Here is a 23,023-nt window from a genome sequence, read left to right on the forward strand (position 1 = left end):
GGTCTTTTTTTTTCCATAAAATCGTGTAGGCTGTATTGTTAGCATCACTGGGGTCTTCGAGGCTGCTCCATCTCCTTGCATGGCATCTTCCTGAGATGCCTTGGAGTACATGAGACATCTGACATCCCTGGGCAGATCTTCCTTGGCATAAAGCAGCGCAGTTGTCACAGGCTCTGGGGTTGGTTTGCATCAGCCAGTTTTTGGGGTTTTTTTTTTTTTTGTTTTTTTTTGGTCTAATCAGAAAAATAGAGGTGGTCTGGTGTTGCTCACTGCAGGACCTGCAGAAAAGAGGGACATGTGGGAGGACATCCCCTTGCAGGCAAACCCAGTCTGCACCAGCAGCACTCAGTTGATGCTCTTCATGGTTGGTGACAGGCTGAAAGAGGAAGGAAAAGGTTTGCCACCCTCTCCGGCAAAAAAAACAAACCCAGACTCAGTATTTTTTTCCACAAGGGACCCAACGGGAGGCACGTGCAGAAATGGGCGTTTGGGCTACAGGACAAATCTGGCAGGCAAAGAGCGGTGCCTACTGCTCCTGGGCATCCCGGCATCTCCATCTCGCCTTCCCCACCTGCAGAGCCTGAAAATTTCCCCTGCCCAACCCTGCGGGTCTACCCAGCGCTTTCCAAACCGCCGCAGCAGGAGCAGCGTTCACCAGCCTGCCTTTGATTGCTGTGATGCATGGGTGGGCTTCCCCCTCCGAGCTGCACCAGGATTTTTGGGAAGAGCTCCATCAAGTATGAGCTTCAGCAGCTGGACCTGTGGTTCATAGATGGAAAATTGGCTCCTGGGAGGTTTTTTGTTTTGGTTTATTTTTTTTTTAAAGCATCGTCATTGCACTGTAGCGTTAGTATCCAGGCACTACCCCTGCAGTGGTGAGACTGGGGGAGGCTGGAGGGGATGGACACCAGGTCCTGCCTGTGTCACCGCAATACACACGTGCTGTGAAATATCTATACCCTCATTTGGGAAGATCTCTATGGAGGAAGGAGGTCTTGCTCCTTCCCAGCCCATATTATTCCCCCATAAAAATCCCTTTGCAATCACATCTTCGTGATTTAGGGTTGGGGGCTTGGTGTCCTGGTCTCAGCTGGGTGGGGCTGGTCGCCTCCAAGGTGGAAATGCGTGGGTGGGGGGATCCCCCCCCAAAACATCGTTAGCTGGTGATCATGGGTGACTGGGGAAAGCAAGAGGCATGTGATGAGAACGGGAGTCACCAATCAGCGTTTGCTTTGGAAACAGCCAGAAGAAAGCCAGAGATCACACGAGTCCTGATGGCCACGTGCAGCCTACGGAGAGCATGGACCAGCAACCCCCAACGCCGCAGTGGAAACCCGCAGCCGGGCCAAGAATCACTGTCGGGCCTCGCCTGTAAACACCTCCTTATTACAGTATCCCTAAGCAAAAGGGAAAAAATTACACCAGGAAAAATAGGAAAGTATCATTACTGCTGACCACAGTATTCTGCGAGTTCCTCAGACATGTTTTGCAACACGCCTGTCATCTGCTATTTTAAGGAGAGCGCCAGTAATTTCGCGTACTGCCGTCTCTGCGCAATTGCCGCGGCGGCACGCGGGGCTCGGACCCTGCTTGCCTCTGTCTCCGGCCCCGTGTCCTGCTGCTGGGTCCCCTCGGGGCTGTTCCCGTGACGTGGCCGCTCAGCGTGGGGGCAGATGGCCCACGCGGTCCTGCCCGGCCGCGGGAAGGGGTTGCAGACACGCTGTGGGAGCGGGCTGTGTAATTAGGAGCATCCATTCCCGGCTCGAGCCGGCGGGCGGAACGACTGGGTGGATTACAGTCGTGTTTATCTTTCGTTTTGCGATGAGAGGGTTTGTCATAAAGCGGAGAAAATGTTGATCAGCCTTTAAAAAAAAAAAAACAACAACCAGGGTGCTCATGCGTGTCGGCGGCTCCTGGAGGCGGTCCCCACGTGGGACCAGGAGGGGACAGGGATGGGGACAAGGCTCGTGCCCAGGAGCGGGTCAGGGTCTGGACCTGTCTGCCTGCGCTGGGCACTGCAGGGTCGGTGGCACCCAGGCCTCAAAGCAAGGATGCGCTCCGTCTTGGAAAGGAAATCCTCTGAAGCTTGCTGAACGCGGGGAATGGAGCGCTGCCGGTGCTCTGGAGTTAGGAGGTTGTTAATTGGGGTAATATGGGGAGCGTGGGGGGACTTGGGAGTGAGTGAGAGGCTCCGGTGCCTCCGCCGGGAACTCTTCTGCTAAGGGATAACTTGCCAAGTAGTCAACAGGCCAAACGGTCTTGCAGAGGGCGCAACGTTCCCTGGCGACCACAGCCAAATGGCCCGTTGGGCATGAGCCAGCCCAAAGCTGGGTGCAGGGCAAACGCCCCTCCAGAGCTGCGTGAAGGACCTTGGCCCAGAAGCTGCGCTGGGGCTGGAGATGTTTGGGAACGGATCAGGGTAAAATGATGTTCCACGTGGGAGAGAAGGATGTGAGAGAAAAAAACCAATTTTGTCATCTTCTGATGCACCCGGGCCTTGGGCGGTGCTAAGGGATGGATCTGGGTTTAATAACGTGACCGCCATGGACTCAAACTCCCTCTACAAGACCGTGTTGGAGGTCGCCCAACACTTGGATGCAATTGTTTGTCCCAAGCGTGTTTTTGCGGTGGCCCTTGGCAATTGGCAGGTGGCTTTTTTCTGCTCGGGGTGAGCAGACCTGGCCGGGACAGCAGTCTGCCAGTCAGCATTGCCCGCGCTCTTCAGCATCTCCTATTTAAAGACGAAAAAATGACCACCAATGGGTGAAATGATTTGCTAGAGGCTGTGCAGAAAGACGAGGACTCATATTCAGGTCCCGTACGCTCCTGTACCTCCATCACTTTGACTCCTCCACCGTTTCTGCCTCTCCTTGGACTCCCACTAGATATTTTTTTCCACCGTTGCCAACGCGGAGGAAAAAACATTTCAAAGTCCATTCCTCTGTCACGCTCCCTCCAAGGAGCCCCGATCCCATTTAAAGTTTTCCACAGCTGAACTCTCCCTTTCCTGAACCTCCTTAATCGCTTTGTCATCCAGTTCCATCTTGGATAAATTAACTGCAAGTGAATTTGCCTCGCAGGAGATTAAGTGTCCCATTGATTGAAAAATCCTGTGAAAAAAAGCGTAGTGGCTTCTCCGTTCCTCCCTAATCCCTGCATTCCCGGATCACCGGCTAGACATACCTTCCTTTCCTGATTTCTTTCCATTTAATCAAAACATCTTAAGGCTCAAAATGAGCTTTGCAACCTCTCTGCAGTCCACCCATGGAGCCTGCTGTGCCAGGACTGGAGGTTATTCCCTTAAAAAGGAATTTGCTGGATTTGTGAGGGCTGAGGGGTCTCTGGGGGACCCTTAGGTGGGGGTGTGGGCCAACAGCACTTTGCGGGCAATAGGCAGAAATTGAAAAATTATGGGATAGAGAATAATAAATGAAGACAAGTCTGGTGAAGAGCAGCTGAGGGAACTGGGATTTTTCAGTCTGGAGAAGAGGAGGCTCAGGGGAAACCTCGTTGATCTCTATGACGACCTGAAAGGAGGGTGTAGGAAGGTGGTGTTGGTCTCTTCTCCCAAATAACTTGTGATAGGACGAGAGGAAATGGCCTCAAGTTGGGGCAGGGGAGGGTTAGGTTGGATATTGGGAAAAACTTTTTCACTGAAAGAGTGATCTGGCCCTGGGCCGAGCTGCCCAGGGCAGTGGTGGGGTCACCATCCCTGGAGGTGTTCAAAGAACGTGTAGACGTGGCACTGCAGGACATGGTTTAATAGGCACGGTGGGGTTGGGTTGACGGTTGGACTTGATGATCTTGGAGGTCTCTTCCAACCTTCTGATTCTGTGATAAATAGGGGCTAAAGAAATGAAGCAGAATCAGGCCCAGGACTGTTGGTGGTGCTAAGTTTCTGCAGGCCAGGACGCTGGGATGGGCGCATCCCCTGGGCTCAGCGCTGGAGCTGAGTATGTTCAAACGGCCACAAATTTTTAAGCGATGAACTCGGTGACAAATTTCCCAGGGGAATGCTGGCTTCTCCATCACTTGATGCCTTCAAATTGGGGACGGATGTTTTTCTGGGAGATGTGCTCCAGCCAAACATAATTTATCGGGTTAGTACTGAGATAACTGGCGGGGATTAATGTCTGTGACACAGGGAATTTCACCAGAGAGTGTTTTGACTAAGGGCAAAAAAAAAAATTAAAGAAACCAATAATTGAATCAGCGCCGAGCAGCTGTGACTGTAGTTGTTTCAGACACCGAAGCACGGCAGCGTTTCGGGTTTTCTGCTGCCCTGTTGCACTAGAAGTGCTGCGCGTGCCGCTCGGGCGCGCGTGACGAAATCCTTTAAAACAGTGCAAAAGAATGCAAGTGGAGCTTGACGCAGCATTTTGGTGTTCACTGCGAGACAGGGAACGCAGCCGCCCTGTCCCCAGCCCGGGCAGGGCAGCGGGAAGCGGGATCCAGCACGGGCGCTTTGCGGGAATTGGTTTTCCACTCCCCTCGCTGCGCAGGCAGAGCAGAGGCTCCTCCAACAGCCTGCTTTTCCTTTTTTTTTTGTTTTTTTTTTTTTGTTTTTTTTCCCCCAAGATGAAAGTTAAAAACATGTCCTCAGACACATTGCTCTGAGCAGTCTGCGCTTTTCGCATTCAATCCCTTTTTTTTTTTGCTTTTGTTTTCCCCATGAGGAGCACATGAAAAGGAAGGCGAGGGCTGGCTTGTTTGGTTCTTATTTTCTTTTAAAACTCCATTTATTAGCCAAGCCGTGACGCAAGGGCTTGCCGCTTCGCCCTTTGCAGAGACTTTTGCTCGTTTAGCGTCGGGCCGGGGAGGGGGATTTGGGGTGACCCGAGGGTGCGTGAGGTTTACCAACCACGAAGTGAAGGAGGAGGTCTGTAAGCAACCCGTGAGCTGGTGAGCAGCATCTCTGACAGCCGACGCCGGGAATGCTTACAGCATCCCTGCAACGGCACCTCTCAACCAGCTGGAAACTCCTTTTCCCCAGCTGCCAGCTTTCCATGAGAATTTGACAGCTTCAGCTAATTAATCACTCAAATTTAACCAAAAAGGGCAAACAATGGCATTGTCTTTGGGAGACAAAAAAAAATCTGTTTTCACGAGCTTCACGTGGCAGCATCTGTGAATATTTGGGTTTTCTGTGAGCTCTCATCCCTGACGCATCATCTCGCATTGGAAAGAGATGCTTCTGCCAATGACCACTGGTGCTGGGGGGATGTTTATTAACGGGTAGTGTGATAGTATCAATATGTGAATATTAATTAATGGGAAAATCTCAGCTGGGATGTTCCTGATGGATGGGGGTGGCATCAAGGTGGAGCTGCTCTGAGTTCATGTCAAATCCTGTTTGTGTTAAATTCCTCTGTTGGAATGACGAATTTAAAAATGGGAATGACACAGAGTCATAGAATAGTTGTCTCAACCTTTATTTCTTTTCATAGAATCATAAAATCATAGAATTACAGAAGGGTTTGAGTGGGAAGGGACCGTTAAAGCTCACCCAGCCCAACCCCCCTGCAAGGAGTATGGACATCTCCAACCGGATCAGGTTGCTCAGAGCTCCGTCCAACCTGGCCTGGAATGTTTCCAGGGATGGGCCCTCTACCGCCTCTCTGGAAGGTCTTCATCTTCAAGGTCTTTTTCTCTCCCCATCCCACATCCTTCCACCTTGCCCCCTGCCCCAACCGTGAGCAAACGCCTGGTACAGGTCAGGTAGAAGCTACCAGATCTCCCTCAGCCCATGGGTGCTGTTGAGGACAGTTGCAGATGGTTATTATTTCCCCCTAATTAATCTCCTCGTTACCAGTTAAGCTGTAAGCCAGGAAGCATTTCCATGAGAATCCTTAAAGGCTGCTTGGATTTTGGAGGTTTTTAATTTGGTGAGCAATTCCGTTTTATAGTGATGGAATAAAAGAATGAGTGTTCAGTGTCTTTGTAGAAGCAACATTTTAAAAAATACTAAAAAAAAAAAAAAAGACCATTTCTGGTCTAACAGGGAACATGTGTGCCGAGGATGGCTGCTCTGCCAGCTGCTGGGTAGGGCGGGGCAGAACAAAAGAGATCCTGTTTATCTGGGGAGCCGGCCTTGGACAGTCGCATCCACCGATAGGATTTTGAAAGGAAAAAAAAAAGTTACGGGGCAGGTTTATTTTGGGGCTAAGGCTTTGGGAGCAGAAGACGCCAATAACCCGTGGTTCGGGGTATTTTTGAACCAGCCTGGAAGGAATGGCCAAATTCCTCAGGTCCTGTTCTCCTCCTCCTTTGGTTTGCTGTTTTGTACTATTCTGGTCAAGTCCACCAGAAAAAAAAAGTGAGAAAAATGCTTGCGATGTCCCGGATACATCCTGACTCCCGGCCCGCACCCTTGGTGGGTGCATGGGTTTTATCAGCGCCTCTTATTTCAGAGAACAGGTAAGCGCCCGGTGTCCTCACGGGGGATCCAGTGTGCTGCTCTGGGCTACTCGTGAGTGAACAACCCTGGGTTGGAGCAAAACTCCTGGAAATTCACCTTTTCAGCTTTTTGGTGGGGAAAATTCCCTGTGGATCCCGATGTGGGTTGCCACTAGTGCTGTTGCAGCTCTTTGCTATGGCTCCAGGGGATCGCTAGGCAGGACTCCTTCGCACGCATCCGCGTCCTGAAGACGTTCTGGGAGTGAAAATATTCCCACCCGGAGCAGCGGGGAGAAGGGATGCCGCCGTTCCCCACTTCCCAGGGCCAGCCGCACCCACCACGGCACCTCAGAGGGATACTGAAGGTTTTGGTCCCGGCCATGGCCTGGGGCAGTCCCCCCAGCAAGGGACCCCCTCCTGACACCTCCCAAGCCGCACGCGTCAACTTGGGCTGGGGAATCCTTTGTCCCGGGGGATTTCCCCTCCGGCAGTGGCCGTGGGTTGACTCCCACGCGTCCCACCGGTCTCCAGACGCTGACGGACCCCTCTCTCCCGCAGGCTGGTGGTGGGAGCTCCCTACGAAACCAACGGCCAGCAGAAGACAGGAGATGTCTACAAGTGCCCAGTGACCTCCGACGCCCACAGCAACTGCACCAAGCTCAACCTAGGTACCGCGCGCCGCGGGGCGGTGAGGGGGAGCTGGGCCTGTTTAACGCTGCGCTTTTTATCGCGGCGTCGGTCCGTAAAGACGCACATGGTCACGTTGCTCAGATTGTCCCCAAAAGTGCGAGTACTGCATGTTTGGGGAGGATTTTTAGGTAAGGAATTAATTCAGGTGTTCACGTTACTCCCAGTACTGACCTTTAAGCAATGTCAGGGTAAAATCAAGCAAATCAGGATAAAGTTTAGAAGTTATTTATTGAATTTAAACTGGTTTATTAAATGATCAGGATGAAATTATCCATGGATAATGGCCCCACCAGCACATGGCGGTGTCTGTACTGGGGATGCTCGGATGACATGCCGACCACAGCAGGTTCCCTGAGCTCCCGGTATCCAGCCTGCTCCCACAGCTTTGATATTTGGGGAATTGTCGCCCAGCCCCACCACCCCCGGGCCCCATCGCTGCTGTTGCAGGAGGAGAGACCCCAGGGGCGCTCCGGTCCCGCGGGCATCCCAGTCCCATCTCCCCGGGTGGAGAGAGCGAGCAATTCCTTGGGGTTCCTCGGGCTGCTCCAGCACCGACTGTGCCGATATCACGACATCAGGACATGGCCTCCCTGGAACAGGGCAGCGCGAGGCCCGGGGGGAGAAGTCCTCTTCGCTGCCCAAAGTGGGACAGCCAAGGGGAACGTCCCTGTCTCAGTGGGGAACGTGAGGGCCGGGGACTTTCTCATGGTCCTGAGGAGCATCGCTGGGGTTTGGGGGCGAGGGCTGGGAGGTTTTACCGCTGGAGCCGCTGTTCTCACTTCATTTGTCATCATTATGAATCCGAGCTATCCTGGGTTCCTACCAGAGCTGATAAGAGAGGGGGAACTTTGGATCATCCGCAGTATTTGATTGATTGGCTCGAAATATTTTAATTTTTTTCAATATTGTTTTCTTTTTAACTTTTTGTTGTTGTTCTTTGCTGTGAGAACATCAGGATTCTTCAAGGAAATAAATCTCTTGTGTGTGTAAATTTGAATCTTGCTAAAAAGCTTTTTTTTTTCCTTTGGAAAAGAGAAAAGATCTGTTCCCTGAGCACATCCTAGTTTATTTTTTTTCCCAATGAACTTGTCTGGTTAGCAGAATCCATCGAGTAAAACCAGATGCAGGGATGTCCAGCTGGCAGCGAGCATGCAGCAGAGATGCCAGTCGCGCAGAGAAGCCCGAGCTGGCGCGGGACGGGGGCTCTGCCCACGCAGAGCAGTGGATGCCGGAGCCGGCGGGGAGCATCCCACTCCCCTCCATGGAGCTGTGGTTGCGATACGTAGCGTACCTGGGTGCCGGAGCAGCGAGGTGCCAGCGTCTGTGTCACAGCTAAGTGATGCTTGCGTTAACCGAAAGCCGGCGCTGCCCTAGGGACCGTTCCCAGTTTCTGGGCTGGGACATGGTAAATTAAAGCAATGTACACAGATATATCAAACACTGCTGGCCCGACGATAAAAGATGAGATGCTAGAGCTGCTCAGAGGGGTTTCTCCCCTAAAGACGGACTGCATAAGAGATGCCGGCTTGGACTTACGGTTTCATTCCCTAGAAGACGTTTCTATTTGTTGGTTGTGGCATCCCAGGAAAAAAAAAAACAATTCTAACCTTGGCAACCGCTTCCAAAAAAAAATGAAAAGCACAAAGTCTACAGTGTAAGTGGCTCCTTCTCGCTCCAGAGACGCTGAGGAGCAACACGGGGCCGCGGGCCGGGCAGCTGGCGTCCCTCCCGCCGGTGGTCCCTAACGGCCACCTCTCTCCGCAGGGCGAGTGACGCTCTCCAACGTCTCCGAGCGGAAGGACAACATGCGCCTTGGCCTCAGCCTGGCTACCAACCCCAAGGACAACAGCTTTCTGGTGAGGAACGGGGGCTCCGGCGCAGCCCGGCCGCCCCGCGCGGGGATGTCGGTGCAAGGTGCACGCCCAGGAGCGTGTAGAGGTGCACGTACATCTGCATGTAAAGTCATACAAATTATATTTCTATGTGTGTTTATATGTACGCCGCATGCACCACAGGGCTCAGAAACCTCACCTTCCATGGGGAAAAAGACGCCAAAGGAGAGGACAACCTTGCAAAGCTAAAAAGTGGCAATTTTCACCCCATCCCTGATGCTTGGCTTGATTATGTTTTTTCCCCCCCCCCCAGGCCTGCAGCCCTCTGTGGTCCCACGAGTGCGGGAGCTCCTACTACACCACGGGCATGTGCTCCCGGGTCAACTCCAACTTCAGGTTCTCCAAGACGGTGGCTCCGGCTCTGCAGAGTACGAGCAGTAATCCGCCCCGCGGCCCTAACCCCGCCTGCGAAGTCAGAGGGAACTTCTGTTCTCTCATCGCTTCGGGCCCGTTGAGAAAACGAAGCGATGTCAGTGTTGAAGCGAAGGCAAGAGAGCAGAGGAAATGGTTGCAGGGAAGTGACTCAAAGGGGGTTACGTACGCAGACATCTGGTAAACGTTTTTCTTTTGACTGACACCCGGGGAAGACAAAAAATACCTTCTTCTTCCAAAACCAGAAAGAAAAGCATCCAGAATATTTTATCAAGCACAGCTAGAAAGGCAAAATAGGGAAAGAATTCAGACCTTGGCCACGCAAAACAAAGAGCTCATTGACGGAAACCTAAATATTTTGGCCCAGATTTGTAAATCTGGATACGTGATTTTATTTTGAGGTATTAAATAAGCTTCCTGGCATTCTTGTAGGTGGTAAGAAATGGCAGAAGCCTGTCCTGCACCCTCGGCGCTCCCCGAAGCTCCCTGCCCCAGCCGGGCGCAGGATGCCATGCCCCAGCTCCATCACCCGTTTGATATCGATGAATTGTCGTGGATTATGAGCACAGCACAGGAAAACAGGACTTTTGGGGGGCAGAGGCGTTAAAGCCAGAGCCCACCACCAAATTCCCAGTGTCACTTCCCGCTTTGTGGCCAGAGGATGCTTTTAGCCCTCACTGCAAAGGGGAATTGGGTTGGAATTTTTTTTATTTTGAGAGGAGATGGTTAACGAGCAGAGTGTTGTCATTTAGTGAGTGGGATGCGGGAGGGCGGCTCCTCTCCCTGAGGCGAGCCGGGGGTCGAGATCGTGGGAGGGAGCTGAGGACCGCAGAGATGGGGTGACGCGCGTGCGACTCCGGTCCATGGATGCGCTAACCCGTAAATGGCTGCAGTAGGTGAAAAGGGCAACCGATAAACATCCGTCACTGGAAAATTCAGCATCTTCAGGTTTTCTGCCACTTTTCTAAATAATCTTATAAAATACAAGCAAAGTAGAGAGTTGGCGCTGAGCAATTTTCCCCCACTGAAAACCAGTCGGCTGCCTAAACCTTTGACGGCTGGGGCTGCTGGGCTGAGCCCTGGGGTCCTCGCTGGGGATTTTGGCTGCCGTGCCGCCGAGGATTTCACAGGAAGGGGAGGAAGTGCCCGGCTGGGTTTATGGGAGCGCAGGCCGGGCTGAGGAGTGACTCAGGGTTAAAGCATCGCTCCGCGGGAGAACGCAGCTGGATCCTGCCGGCAGCAGGCAGCTCTTTGAAGTATGTAACTGTATTAGACCGGATAAAAGCCTGAATCTGAATCAGAAAAGATACCGCCGCGTGTTATTCTTAGAAAGTTATCCGGTCTTTTCTCGGCAGAGAGGATGCTTGTGGCTTCTCTCCACCTTATTGAAGCCCAAAGGTCTTTATGAATGATTGGAATAAGATTTTTTTTTTTTTTCCCCAACAAATCATAAAAGCAAGTACCTGACTGCGTGGAATGAAGCCGTAAATCTCCCCTTTGCAAGCGCTGCCAAGGTCTTTCAGTAACACCCTGCGTGTTTTTCACAGGATGCCAGACGTACATGGACATAATCATCGTTCTGGACGGCTCCAACAGCATCTATCCTTGGGTTGAAGTGCAGCACTTCCTGATAAACATCTTGAAAAAATTTTATATTGGCCCCGGCCAGATCCAAGTAAGGCCCTGCAGAACCCATGCATCCCCCCGTGCTGTGCAGAGTCCGCGGGCTGTGCCCACGGGGCCGTGTCCAACGTCCCGTTTCTGCCCCTATGCTGGAATTTGGTGCCGCACTTTTCCAAAACAGACTTTCAGGGGATGGATTTTAAGGCCCAGGCCATGGAAAAAGTGCTCCTCCATCGGGATGTCCTCAATAATTTGGACTAATAACCCCCGTTCGGTCCCATCTGGTGACGCTGTGGGTCCACGCTGGGGCACAGCACATCCGTATCGCCCCAGACCTTTATAGCAGGGCAGAGGTGGCTGTGCACGGGTGAGAGCTGGAAATAATAGAAATAAAATTGAGCATTATCCGTGGTCCTATAGAGGGAAAACTGGAGCGAATGGGGCCAGAGTGACTGATTTTTAACAGCGGCCGTTATTTCGTGCGGCTGACAAAACGTGTCCGCTGCGTCGCAGGCCCTCGCTACGCAGCGTGTCGCTCGCGTCCTTCGTGATATTCCTTTAATCCCTAGGTCGGTGTCGTGCAGTATGGAGAAGATGTTGTCCATGAGTTTCACTTAAACGACTACAGGTCTGTAAAAGACGTGGTAGCGGCCGCCAGTCACATAGAGCAAAGAGGAGGCACAGAAACCAGGACTGCCTATGGGATAGAGTTCGCTCGGTAAAAATCTCTCTCCTTCCCGTTCGTTCTGATAAGAAGTTTAAAATCACCGTTTATTTTTCTGCCCTCTCTCCCCCTTCACTTTTTCTCGCTGCTTGGAAAGCAGGGGATATGGCCAGGCTAAAAGTGCCGTTGCAAAGAGGCTCAGTCCTTAATTGATGCTTTATAAACGATGCTTTGCAAAACTGCTCTGTCCTGGGTTGCAGCTGGACCAGAAGTAGACTCTGAAAATTTATCTTCTTTCTGGGAGCGCCCAGGGCTGAGATTTCTGCCCCCAAATGCTGCCCACCCCAGGCTCAGCCCCTGCCGGGTACCGGGGACTCAATACAGCCCCGGCCCACAACTCCATCCCCTCCGTTATCCGGGATAAATCCCTGCTCCTGCGCATCTTTGCCGCAGCCCCGCCAGTATTCCTGCTGCGGATTGAGGGCCTTTTGCTGCAAGAAGCCGGCTCCATCGGTGGAAAAATCCCCTTTTAAACTCCAAAAGTGTTTCCCAAGAGCCTTGCGCTCAATCACGACTCTCCAGGGGCCAGCAGCCCACCAAACACCGCTCGACGCTCTACGACGCGGGCGACCAGGCGCGCGTCTCGGCAGCCGCGGCGGCGGTTTCGGCGAGGCTGAGCAGCCCAGGGCATCTCTTCAATTGCAGCTCGGAAGCGTTTCAGAAAGGTGGCCGGAAAGGGGCAAAGAGAGTAATGATTGTAATCACAGATGGAGAGTCGCACGACAGCCCAGATCTGGAGAAGGTGATTGAGGACAGCGAGAAGGACAACGTCACCAGATACGCCGTGGCGGTAAGTCGGTGGGGAGGCTTTCGGCAGCGAACGGCTACGAAAGCCATGCAGAGCTCGGCGATGCCCCGTGCGCCCCAGTGCAATGGGGCTGGCGGTGCAGCCCCCCTCCACCCCTCCCGGAGTGTTTGTGGGGTCCTTGTTGCTGGTCCTGCTTTTCCGGGAGGCGGCGGGATGCTGGGCTCCGCCGGAGCAAGCACGGCAGATGGGGATGGGTAGGATTCACCCCCAGTTGTGTGAGGGGTGCCCAGCCTGGGCTACTGGGAGGAATTACAGCAAATCCTGGCTCCCCAGTTTGCTCCCGCAGTGGGGATGTCAGATGCCAAGGCTGTCAGGCTCTTTCCACATGAACACCCCTCCGGTGCTTTGGGATGAATGAAACCCCCTGAGCCTCGCATTTCTGTTTCAAATCTAGGTGTTGGGTTATTATAACAGAAGAGGAATCAATCCCGAAGCCTTTCTGAACGAGATAAAATTTATAGCCAGCGACCCAGATGACAAGCATTTCTTTAACGTCACGGATGAAGCAGCGCTCAAAGACATTGTGGACGCGCTGGGGGAAAGGATATTTAGCTTGGAAGGTGAGTGATGCTCTTCCCTGACGCGTCCTGGCCAACCAGGCTGCGTCCGTCCCCCATTTGTTGAATTGGAACTGGTCACACCAGGGGTTTCCCTAATGCCTGTTTGATCCAGAACCTGAAATCATAGAAATCGTAGTTTAAATATCTTCATATATGAAGAAATGTCTTTATTTTGAGCGGTTTGCATCCCTCAAGCACCAGGAGCACAGATCCCCTCTCCGAAGGTGACCTCTCATTCTTGCAGCCCTTATTTGCAGAGCTGTGGCTGTTCTGTCATTTGAAGCAAATTTGAAATTTGGCATCGGGGTCATCTGGGTGTCAGCGTCTTTCTCCCCCGTCAAACTCCATTCCATCCCAGCTGGGTTATGAACAGGCAAAAACCCACACACCCACTGCCAGGGACGCCTGGGGTGGCAGACATCGCAGGGTTGTGGGAGTAATGCGGGGTTTTTTTGGTTTATTGGCTGAAATTAAATATCAGGAAATATTTTTGTTCTAAATGACGGTGCTTCTGTCTGCCTTGTGACAAGTTTGTCGGCCTCCAAAACTAAATTTATCTGAATTTCGTAGGAAAAGCACATCCTGGGATGAATTGAAAGAGAAGATGGAGGGCTTTCACTGGACATTAAACCTCTTGGGGTTGGGGGGGATTTTGGTCAAACCAGCTCACAAACTCCCCACCAGTTGGCCGGTTGCCTAGGCAAAGCTCCCCATTAAATACAAATTCCCTTTCTATTTTGTTTTTTTTTAAGGAACCAACAAGAATGAAATCTCCTTTGGACTGGAAATGTCCCAGACTGGATTTTCATCACATGTTGTGGAAGTAAGAGAGTAAATTTTATTTTCTTTTTTAATTTTTTTAAATTTTTTTTTTTTTTTTGCTCCTGCCTGTGCAAGCAGGTGCAGAAATGGGTATTTGGGGCAAATTATTAATCATGAAGCTAAATTGCTGACATAAGCATAAGGAAGAAAATGCTGTTCTCACACAAAGCCAACCCATCGAGTCCCCTTGCCCGCCTCAGCCTGAATCGGCTTTGCCCGCACGGGGAATCGTCTCCGCTTGGCAAGAAACACCCCCAAATCCTCCCACTCTCGCGCAGGACGGGATCTTACTGGGGGCAGTGGGTGCCTACGACTGGAACGGCGCCGTCCTGAAGGAAACCAGCAGCGGGAAGATCATCCCCCTGCGAGAATCCTATCTCCAGGAGTTCCCGGAGGAGCTGAAAAATCACGGAGCATATTTAGGTAAGAAAGCCGAACGAGGCTTTGCTGCCAGGGCTGAATTCGTGATTTTATAGTCAATAATAGGAAACACAACATATTTCTCAAATGACTAATAGCAGCCAGCACTCCGGGCGTAGGCGGTACCGTGCCAGGCCGCTTGCAAGCTCCTGTTGGCACAAGACCTGCGTTGCCCCTTGCTCGGGAACACAGCGTACGTGAGCATCCTCACCCGGGAAGAGTCCAGCGGCGTTGACCGCAATGTGCAGCACAGAAGTGATTTAAATGCAGAAGCAGCTCAGAGACCGGCCAGCCCGGCTCATCCACAGCGCTCACTGGAAGGGTTTAAAAAGCCCTGATGAAATTTTATGCCTAGGGAGGAAATACCTGCTGGGTTAATCCATTCCATGTGCGGCGGTCGAAGCTCCGGAGCAAAAATATCAGCCTGGTTTGCAAAATTAAACCTCTCTCCGGAGACGTGCACGCCAGGCTGAGCTGCCCCACGCCGGGGAGCGGGGTGGGATGCCGTTGGGGTCGCCCAGCGGCGTGTCGCGGCTCTTCCCTCCGTCCGGGCTCGGCTGGGATGGCTGTGGTTGTGCGGAAGGTACCCGTGACGTTACATGGGAGCTTGGCTTTGTCTTTCCCATTGCCTCAAGCAAGAAAATCAGAAATCTTAAGGAAACACCTTAAGCCCAGTTCGCCCGGTGCCAGGACCTCAGGGTCTGAAGGCCAATGCTCGGCTTAGGAACATCTCCCCAAGAGAATATTTAGGGAGACAGACCCCAGGGAGGGCCAATGCTCAGGGATGGGGGTCCACAAACCCCGACAATCCCTGGAGATGCTCAAAATTCAACTGGATGTGACCCTGGGTGATCTGGTCCAGCTTCATGGTTGGCCATGAAGTTTCTAAATTAGAAAATTTGAGTTTCTAATAATTTCAGTAGCGTCTAAAACTGACTGTGAACATGCAGGAACCTGGAGCTGGGTTGGAAAAATAGGATTTTGCAGCCCCAGGGTTGTATTCCTACATAAGCCCATCTGCACGTGCCACAGCCCGGCGTGAAATGTGCAATGTTGGTGATCCCACCAAAAAATAACGCGTCTGGGTAGGGAAGAGGGGTTGCTCAGGGACGTTCCCTCACACAGAGTTATTTCCAAACGAGCTCACAAACAATGGTCTTGACGGACTCCTGGCTTTTGTTGGCCTGTGAATGTTAACATCAGGCCTCAGCAAAGTCTTTCACGCTTGGTTTCGGATGCGGTGCGGCCAGGGGCTCAAAGGAGCGGCGCAGCGGGTTGCACCTTGCTCGCGTTTGTTCAACTTGATGTGAGCCACAAAGTAGAACACTTCCCGGGCTGTGAATTGGACTTGCCTTTGACGAGAGAAGGGCTTTTGCACGGGGGTTTGCCGGCTGTGTTAGGCAGTGCCAAAATTCTTGGCGCAGCTGCGCTGCTGGGAGGCATAGGTAGGAGCTGAGCAGGCGGCTCGAAGCACAGGGTCAGGGCAGCCAGGGTTTGTTTGAATCGCTTTATCTTTGAGGAAATCTGGGTTTCTAGCTTCCCAATCTGGGAGGCAGCCAGAGTGGTGTCAGCAGCTGGGGGCTAATGGGAAGCAGATCCCCACGCAGCGGCTGGGAGCAGGCGCGGAGCCGCTCGGCTGCCCTCACCCCCGCGCCCTTGCAGGTTACACCGTCTCCTCCGTCATATCCACCCAGCACGAGCGGATCTACGTGGCGGGAGCGCCCAGGTTCAACCACACCGGGAAAGTCATCATTTTCAGCATGCACAACAACCGAAACCTCACCATCCACCAGGCGCTGAAGGGAGAGCAGGTAACGCGGAGGATGCGGCCTTGATTTTTCCATCTGAGGGATTTTTCCGTCGATCCTTTCCCTTTTGTTTTGCGCACTGCTATGTTGAAATGGCTCGGAGGCGTAGCACGTTCACGGGAAGCTGAGGATGCCCTGGCTGTCGTGGCACCTGCAGCTCCGAACGACAGGGATAGGGCTCGGAATGTCCCCACGGTCCCATCCCCTCCTCTGTCTCCTCCAGATCGGCTCCTACTACGGCAGCGAGATCAGCTCCCTGGACGTCAACGGCGATGGCGTCACCGATGTCTTACTGGTGGGAGCCCCCATGTACTTCAGCGAGGGCAGGGAGAGGGGGAAGGTCTACGTCTACACGCTGTGGGAGGTACGTGGCAGCACCGCAGGGCAGTCCCCCTCCCAAAACTCTTCCCTCCAAGGGCACCCTCCTGCCTGGAGGCTGGGCCAGGCACGGCCTTGTGGGGAGCAGCAGGGTTGGTCCCTCCGCCGTTGCTTGAGGGCACGGATGGGACGGGTACCTGCGCCAGGCTTGCTGCTGATGGTTTTGGGGGTTGGTTTTTTTTTTTGTTTTTTTTTGGTTTTTTCCTTTTCTCTTTGGCTGGCCTGGCAGAACCACTTCGTTTCCAGCGGTGCCCTCATGGATCTGCAGAGCTACCAGAACTCCCGCTTCGGCTCCTGCATCGCCGCCGTGCCCGACCTCAACCAGGACTCCTACAACGACCTTGTCGTTGGGGCACCTTTGGAGGACGAGCACCAAGGAGCCATATACATCTTCCTCGGCTTCCAAGAGACCATTCTGAAGAAGTACAAGCAGGTAAGGCTCCTGGATTGCCCTCGTCCCTCATGAGAATAAATGTCATTTTTGCGCATGTAAGGACTGATGGAGATTAAGGCTGACTGATTAAGGATTGATGGAGAACAATAAATTCATGTGCAATATTGCATTGGTAATCATTATTGCTGGATATTTTATTTCGTGAGGGGCCCAAGACAAAGCAAACGTAGAGGATGGGAAACAGGCTTGAAATTAGGGGTGGTGCTTAGTGCTGGGTGCAATGGATTACTATAGATAAAATATTTCTCACACTTGTGAGAAACAGTAAATACGCAGAGTGAACCCAGCAGAAATCTCTGGATGGTGTCTGTGATGGAAAACTGCCCTCATTCCCTGGAAAATTATGTTTGGTGCCATCGCTTGGGATAGGGCATCTTCAGTAGCGCGGTGGAGGTCAGCCTGGCAAACCTCTCCTTCCAGGCAGGGATGCTCTGCTGGAAACCAGTCTGGATTCTCCCCTTTGCTTTTCAGCGGATAGCGGCCGCGGACCTCGCGCCAGGCCTGATGTATTTTGGATGCAGCATCCACGGACAGCTGGACCTGAACGACGACGGGCTGGTAGACTTGGCCGTCGGCTCCCTGGGGAACGCTGTGCTGTTGTGGTTAGCTCTGTCTTGTTTGGCGCTCTCCTCTGCCCCAAGCTCGTTGCAATATGCTGGCGTTTTTCTCCCAACAATCCAACCCATCTTTCCACAATAAGGACCCCCTGTCCAGCAGGGCTGTGGGATTTCGATGCCACTGGGCCCTATGAGGGTGTCAGAGTTGGTTTTGTGTTGAATTTCATCTGTGGTTCCCCAGGAGTTTCAAACTAGCGAAGCGATTTGTGGTGAATTGCCCAGGCTCCCTCTGGTCTTACGTAATAAGAACAATTTAATAATTGAAAAAAAAAATTATTAATGTTTGGAAAATCCCTCGAAGCTGTTAGGACAGCAGGCAGCTGTGCCCAGCAGAGATGGGTCACCCTCGGGTCTGCCTTGAAAAGCGCTGTGTGCATGCCAGGGGCCAAATCCTGCTCTCAGCGCTGAGCCACCTCACTGCATAAGCAGGAGGCAAATACGTGCAAGAGATTTTATCCTTCAAATACTGCGTAGATGAGCTGAGAGCAGATCAGCGTGCTGGGGTGGCCTTTGATCTTTCTCAGCACCTTCTTGACGTTGGGAAAAAGGCTGGAAAAGTGTGAAAAGGGTGAATCTGGAGGTTTCTGGGGACTGTACCCCAGCGCATCTCCCAAGCCTTGCTCGTTCCACAGGTCCCGCAGCGTGGTCCAGATCAATGCCAGCATCCGCTTCGAGCCCTCCAAAATCAACATCTTCACCAAGGACTGCAAGCGGAATGGGAAGGATGCCACCTGCATGTCGGCCTTCGTCTGCTTCACTGCCGTCTTCCTCTCGGCGCACTTCCAGACGGCCAGCGTGGGTAAGCGGCGCGGCTGCTCGCGCGACACAAACCCCAATTCGTGCGGTGTTTAGGTCTCCAGCCCCGAGGGAGCTCCCGGCTTCTGCTGAGGGAAACCACCCAGGAGCTTGGCATGTCGGGAGGAGCGCGTGTTCCCGTCTGCCGCACCCCTCTTTACCCACAAATGGGTCCCTACCCTGGCTGATGCCGCAGGGACGGTGGCTCTGCCGTTGGGTGACGCCAAGAAACGCCCCAGGGATGCAACCTTACCCATGTTCGACCTCCTCCTTCACCTGTGCTGCGGGGCCAGGCTCTGCTGCAGCTTGCCTTGCCGCAATACATGTGACGGGGATGTCACTGCCAGCGGGACACGAGGGGACATGCGTGCCCGCACCACGTCCCGCAGAGCTCGTCCATCCTCCCCGCGGCAGGGACGCGCCGCATCTGCCGACCATATGTGCACGTTTCCCTGATATCCTGGGGAGTCTCCATGAAGTTCTTGGCCAGCTCTGCCGCTAAACCCTTGCCTGGTGCTGTGACCCCGGCGGATGCTCGTGACTCAGCTGGGGCTGAGGGGGGAAGCGACAGCGGCTCGGCCCCCGGCAACCCGGCAGCAAACGCTGTCAAAGGGAAATCAGGTCCTGAGCGAAGCCAAAGGAGAAAATCCCATCCCCTAGAGCAGGAATTTTGATTTGTAGTACCAAACCCAATGTTCTCCTCCTCACTGCTGTAACGGTGGAGCATGCAGGACAAAAAGCTGAGTGGGGTTTTCTTTATTGACTTTTGCACTTATTTGTGCCACCCCGCGGGCAGTGCGTGCTGGGGGCCGGTGGTCGCTCTTTGCCTGTTTTCCGTTGCGTTGACGTAGCGGCTGCATCCCCCTCCTGCCTGGCACCGGCTTGGGGACCTTCGCCTTCTTTTGACGCTACTGCAGGCTGCAACTGGTCTCCAGTACAGCATGTGGGAGAGGAGAGTGGTACAGGGCAGCACGTCGGTCTATACGAGGCCAATAGTTATATATTTTACTCAATGTCTCATAAAAATGCGTTTTTAGAGTTCCTCATTTGACTTGGAGAACGGATGCTTTCCCCAAAACAAAATATCTTTTAGAAACAGGCAACGACCACCATAGCCCAGTTTTGCCCGATTTTCCCTTAGCGTGCTCCCTGTCGCGCTCCTCCCAGCATGGCAAGAGAGATTTGACAGCTCAAAAGCCCCTTTTTTTGACCCGGTGTCGCTCTGTATCGGTGTAACCCCGGGGAGAAGCCCTGACAGCTCTGCTCTCCCCGCAGCGCTGCGGTACGAGGCCGCCATTGACGAGCGCAGGTACACGCCGCGGGCTTACCTGGACGAGAGCGGGGAGCGGCACGCGCAGAAGGGGCTGGTGCTGCTGGCCGGGCGGGAGCACTGCGACAGGCTCCAGTTCCACGTCCTGGTGAGTGCGACGGAGGGACCAAGCCGGGGGTCTCCTCCTCCGCCAGCACCGGGGGAGAGATGGCCACCCCAGCAGAGATGTTTTTTCTGCCTCGTGCGAAACAGCGACGCGCCGGGATGCGGTCGGCGGGGCGTCGATGGCTTCGTAGGGCTGGGAATGAGCCTCATCCTCCAGCCCGGATCTCTTTGCGCTGGGTTTGATGTGGTGGAGGACAGAGCGGCCGGCGCGCGGCAGCTGCCGGGTCCCCAGGCGCTGACTTCATTGTGGCCCCAGCTTGCGCCGTGCTCCTTTCCACGAGCCGTGCCCTCAGGGAGGGCCCGCAGTCCTGACTCCGGGGTCAGGCTGCTCCTCCTGCTCCAAAATCGGTGAAAACTCATTTTTTTCCATCGGGAACCAAATGCCCCAGTGCCAGTCCCTGGTGCTGTCACCCTCTGCGCTCCTCTCACCATCAAAGTCCCCCTCCCCAGGTACAGGAGCCAGCAGAGCATTGCTCGCAGGGAACAGCTGATGCACAAACCTGGCCAAAATCAAACATTCCCAGCAAATGATGAGAATGTTGTGGAGGCCAGGGAGGGCCGAGCTGCCAGACTGGCCCAGCCCCAAGCCCCGGCCTTGAACCGTCCTGCACTTCTGGGAAATTCAAGTCTGAAGCTCGAGATGGAGCTTGTGATTTAGCCTAGGAAGCATCTCGCTTCATAACACCTAACCGAGCCCCGTCCTTCCCGACGATGCCTTCTGTCCCCGCAGGACACGGCTGACTACGTGAAGCCGGTGACGTTCTCCATCAACTACGAGCTGGAGCACCCCGAGAACGGCCCCATGCTGGATGACGGCTGGCCCACCTCCCTCAAGGTCGCGGTAGGTAGCAGCACCCACCTCCCAGGCTGCCTTTTATCGAACGCTTGGTCAGATTTATCTCTAAATGTGATGTTTGCTTCTTTACCCTCAGGTGCCTTTCTGGAACGGGTGCAACGAGGACGAGCATTGCGTCCCTGACCTGGTCCTGGACGCCAGAAGCGACGTGCCCAGTGCCACGTGAGTATGTGGCTCAGAGCATCCTCCCAACCAGTATCACAAACTGGGATGGGCTCTGAAACCCAGCCCCAGCCTGTGCTCTGTAGATTCTGGCATCGCAACCGGTCCTTCATCCAACAGCACCGTGAGGTTCACCCATCACGAGGTGCTCCTCAGCACCTCTGCTCGCAGCGGGTCTCTGAGCCCCTGCCTGCTCCCTATCTGGAACAAACCGGTGGTTTTTCAGGGAATCCACAAAACAGCAAATGTCTGATGTCATGGTGATGTGATGAGCCCCAGGGAGACAAATCAGCAAATAACAGGGGGGATAAACAGAAGGCTGGCATTACCCACTCGGTAATTACTGGCTTGACTCATGCAGCGGAAATAATTATACGCTACATCTGATCGCTCAGAGAGATTTTAAAGGTTATCTAGGAGCGCAGGAGCCCGAGCCTCCACCTCCCGTCAACAGCAGCACGCTCTGGACCAAGCTCGTGGCCGGCGTTGCTACCTGGGGGTTACTTGTTTCCCGTAAACCAGCGTTTATTGCTGTGCTTCTCCGGTAAAGCTCTTGGTCCTGAGGCTGTGATCCAGGGTCCTGGCTGGGCTGCGCTGCGGGAGGTTGGGGTGGGCTGTAGGTAGGAGGTTATTTATGGGTCTTAGAAGTCCTACAAGTAACCATGGGCAGACAACTTGGTCTGCTGTGGTGCCAGACCTCTAATCTGGTTACTCCTGAAGCCTGACGAGCTTTCCTGACGGCGTCAGAGTGGAACTGGATCGTGCCCTGCAAGAGCAAGCAGTACAGAGGTGATTTCTGCCGAAATAACCACTTTTGAGGTGATTTGTTGGAATTCCTTCAAACCAGCGCCCTGGCTGCTCTGCCATCAGGGGCAGAAGGTGGCTCTGAAGGTGGCACCATCCTATTCTTTCCCTTTCCTTTTTCCATAAAAAAAATCAAAGCCTCATCAAGTCTGTAAAAGTAGACACTGCCGTTGCAGAATCCGTGCGGGTAAACTTTCTGGGAGGGCGACCTCAGCTGGGCACCACGCACGTGAAATTCCTGGGGCTGGGTCTCGGCGTGACGCCACGGGCAGTGCTGGCCTGCGACGCTGCCCTCCTCTCGCAGGGATTACTGCCGGCGGGCGCTGCGGAGGCCACCGCCGGACTGCTCGGCCTTCGCGCTCTCCTTTGACGGCTCCGTCTTCGTCATCGAGAGCAGCAGGAGGAGGGTGGCCGTGGAGGCAGCGCTGGAGAACCGAGGCGAAAACGCCTACAGCACCGTCCTCAACATCTCCTTCTCCAGAAACCTCCAGTTCGCCAGCTTGATCCCCAAGGTGAGGGAGATCCAGGGCTTTCCAGAAACGCTTCTCATCCCAGCCAGATGAGAAAGCTGTGTCCTAGTCCAGAGCCCAAAAATGCCTCCGTCCGTCATAAATCAGGCATGTTTATGGGCTTAGTTTCTAAGCACTTGCAGCCCTTTCAGCTCTTTATTTTGGAAATACAAAAACACTTGAGTTTTAAGAGCCTGAAAGAAGGTCAGATGCGGATGAAATTATTTCCCTCTTTATTCTGCAACTCCAATAGTTTAAAAATACTGGCTGCACGTGGCCAAGTTCCCGTCAGGGATGAATTTTTGCAGCTGAGCTGTAACTCCTGGAAATCTGGGCTGATAACGGGAACGTGGCCACAGCTCGGCACCGAGCCAGGCGGTGCCACTTCTCATCCCCCAGATGAGCCCGTCCCCGTGCCTTGGGTCCCCTCCTCAATATTTCGGCACATCCCCGTGCAAGCCTTCCCTTTCTCCCAGCAAGGTTTGGGAAATACACTGCTGCTGCCGAGCCCTCCCTCATCCCCCCGGTGACTTCTTACCCGCCCGCAGATCCCGTGTCCCGTGTTGGTTTTTCTACAAGCCGTGCCAAGGGAAAATTGTGGGGGCATGTCGCCCACAAAACAAGAAAAATTAATTTTCTGAGAGATTACTCCAAATTAAGCAAGGAGGGGGGAAAACTCTGCGATGCTGGGTGACAGAAAGCACCACGCAGCGGCGGTTGCAGGAAATATTTGCAGCTGGTGATACAAGCATCATTGCTAACGAGTTCCTGGCTGCCGCTCTTTATAAATAATCAAATTGCCAACCGGAGGGGATGAATGTTTGTGTCAGAGGCCATACAGAGACCCCACTAAAACGTAGCTGCGGCCCCAGAAAGCCCATTGTCCCAGCAGATGAGT

At 53.5% G+C, this 23,023-nt stretch overlaps 1 protein-coding gene across 3 annotated transcripts in view; it reads left to right on the forward strand.

The window, feature by feature from the left end:
* ITGA11 (integrin subunit alpha 11) overlaps nt 1–23,023 on the forward strand; it is a 45,530-nt gene that overhangs the window by 11,812 nt on the left and 10,695 nt on the right. For all 3 annotated transcript variants that reach the window (XM_086757496.1, XM_086757494.1, XM_086757495.1), the window contains exons 3-20: nt 6,955–7,064; nt 8,851–8,942; nt 9,232–9,346; nt 10,898–11,025; nt 11,543–11,691; nt 12,343–12,487; nt 12,900–13,065; nt 13,818–13,888; nt 14,166–14,310; nt 15,970–16,118; nt 16,339–16,479; nt 16,723–16,926; nt 17,419–17,549; nt 18,197–18,363; nt 19,635–19,777; nt 20,525–20,635; nt 20,727–20,812; nt 21,921–22,128. In XM_086757496.1, coding sequence (XP_086613622.1) covers nt 6,955–7,064; nt 8,851–8,942; nt 9,232–9,346; nt 10,898–11,025; nt 11,543–11,691; nt 12,343–12,487; nt 12,900–13,065; nt 13,818–13,888; nt 14,166–14,310; nt 15,970–16,118; nt 16,339–16,479; nt 16,723–16,926; nt 17,419–17,549; nt 18,197–18,363; nt 19,635–19,777; nt 20,525–20,635; nt 20,727–20,812; nt 21,921–22,128 — 2,461 coding nt within the window. The remainder of the gene's footprint in view (nt 1–6,954; nt 7,065–8,850; nt 8,943–9,231; nt 9,347–10,897; nt 11,026–11,542; nt 11,692–12,342; nt 12,488–12,899; nt 13,066–13,817; nt 13,889–14,165; nt 14,311–15,969; nt 16,119–16,338; nt 16,480–16,722; nt 16,927–17,418; nt 17,550–18,196; nt 18,364–19,634; nt 19,778–20,524; nt 20,636–20,726; nt 20,813–21,920; nt 22,129–23,023) is intronic.

This window comes from Chlamydotis macqueenii, chromosome 12 (assembly GCF_036417535.1).
Source record: "Chlamydotis macqueenii isolate bChlMac1 chromosome 12, bChlMac1.mat, whole genome shotgun sequence".
Classification (NCBI taxonomy): Eukaryota; Metazoa; Chordata; class Aves; order Otidiformes; family Otididae; genus Chlamydotis; species Chlamydotis macqueenii.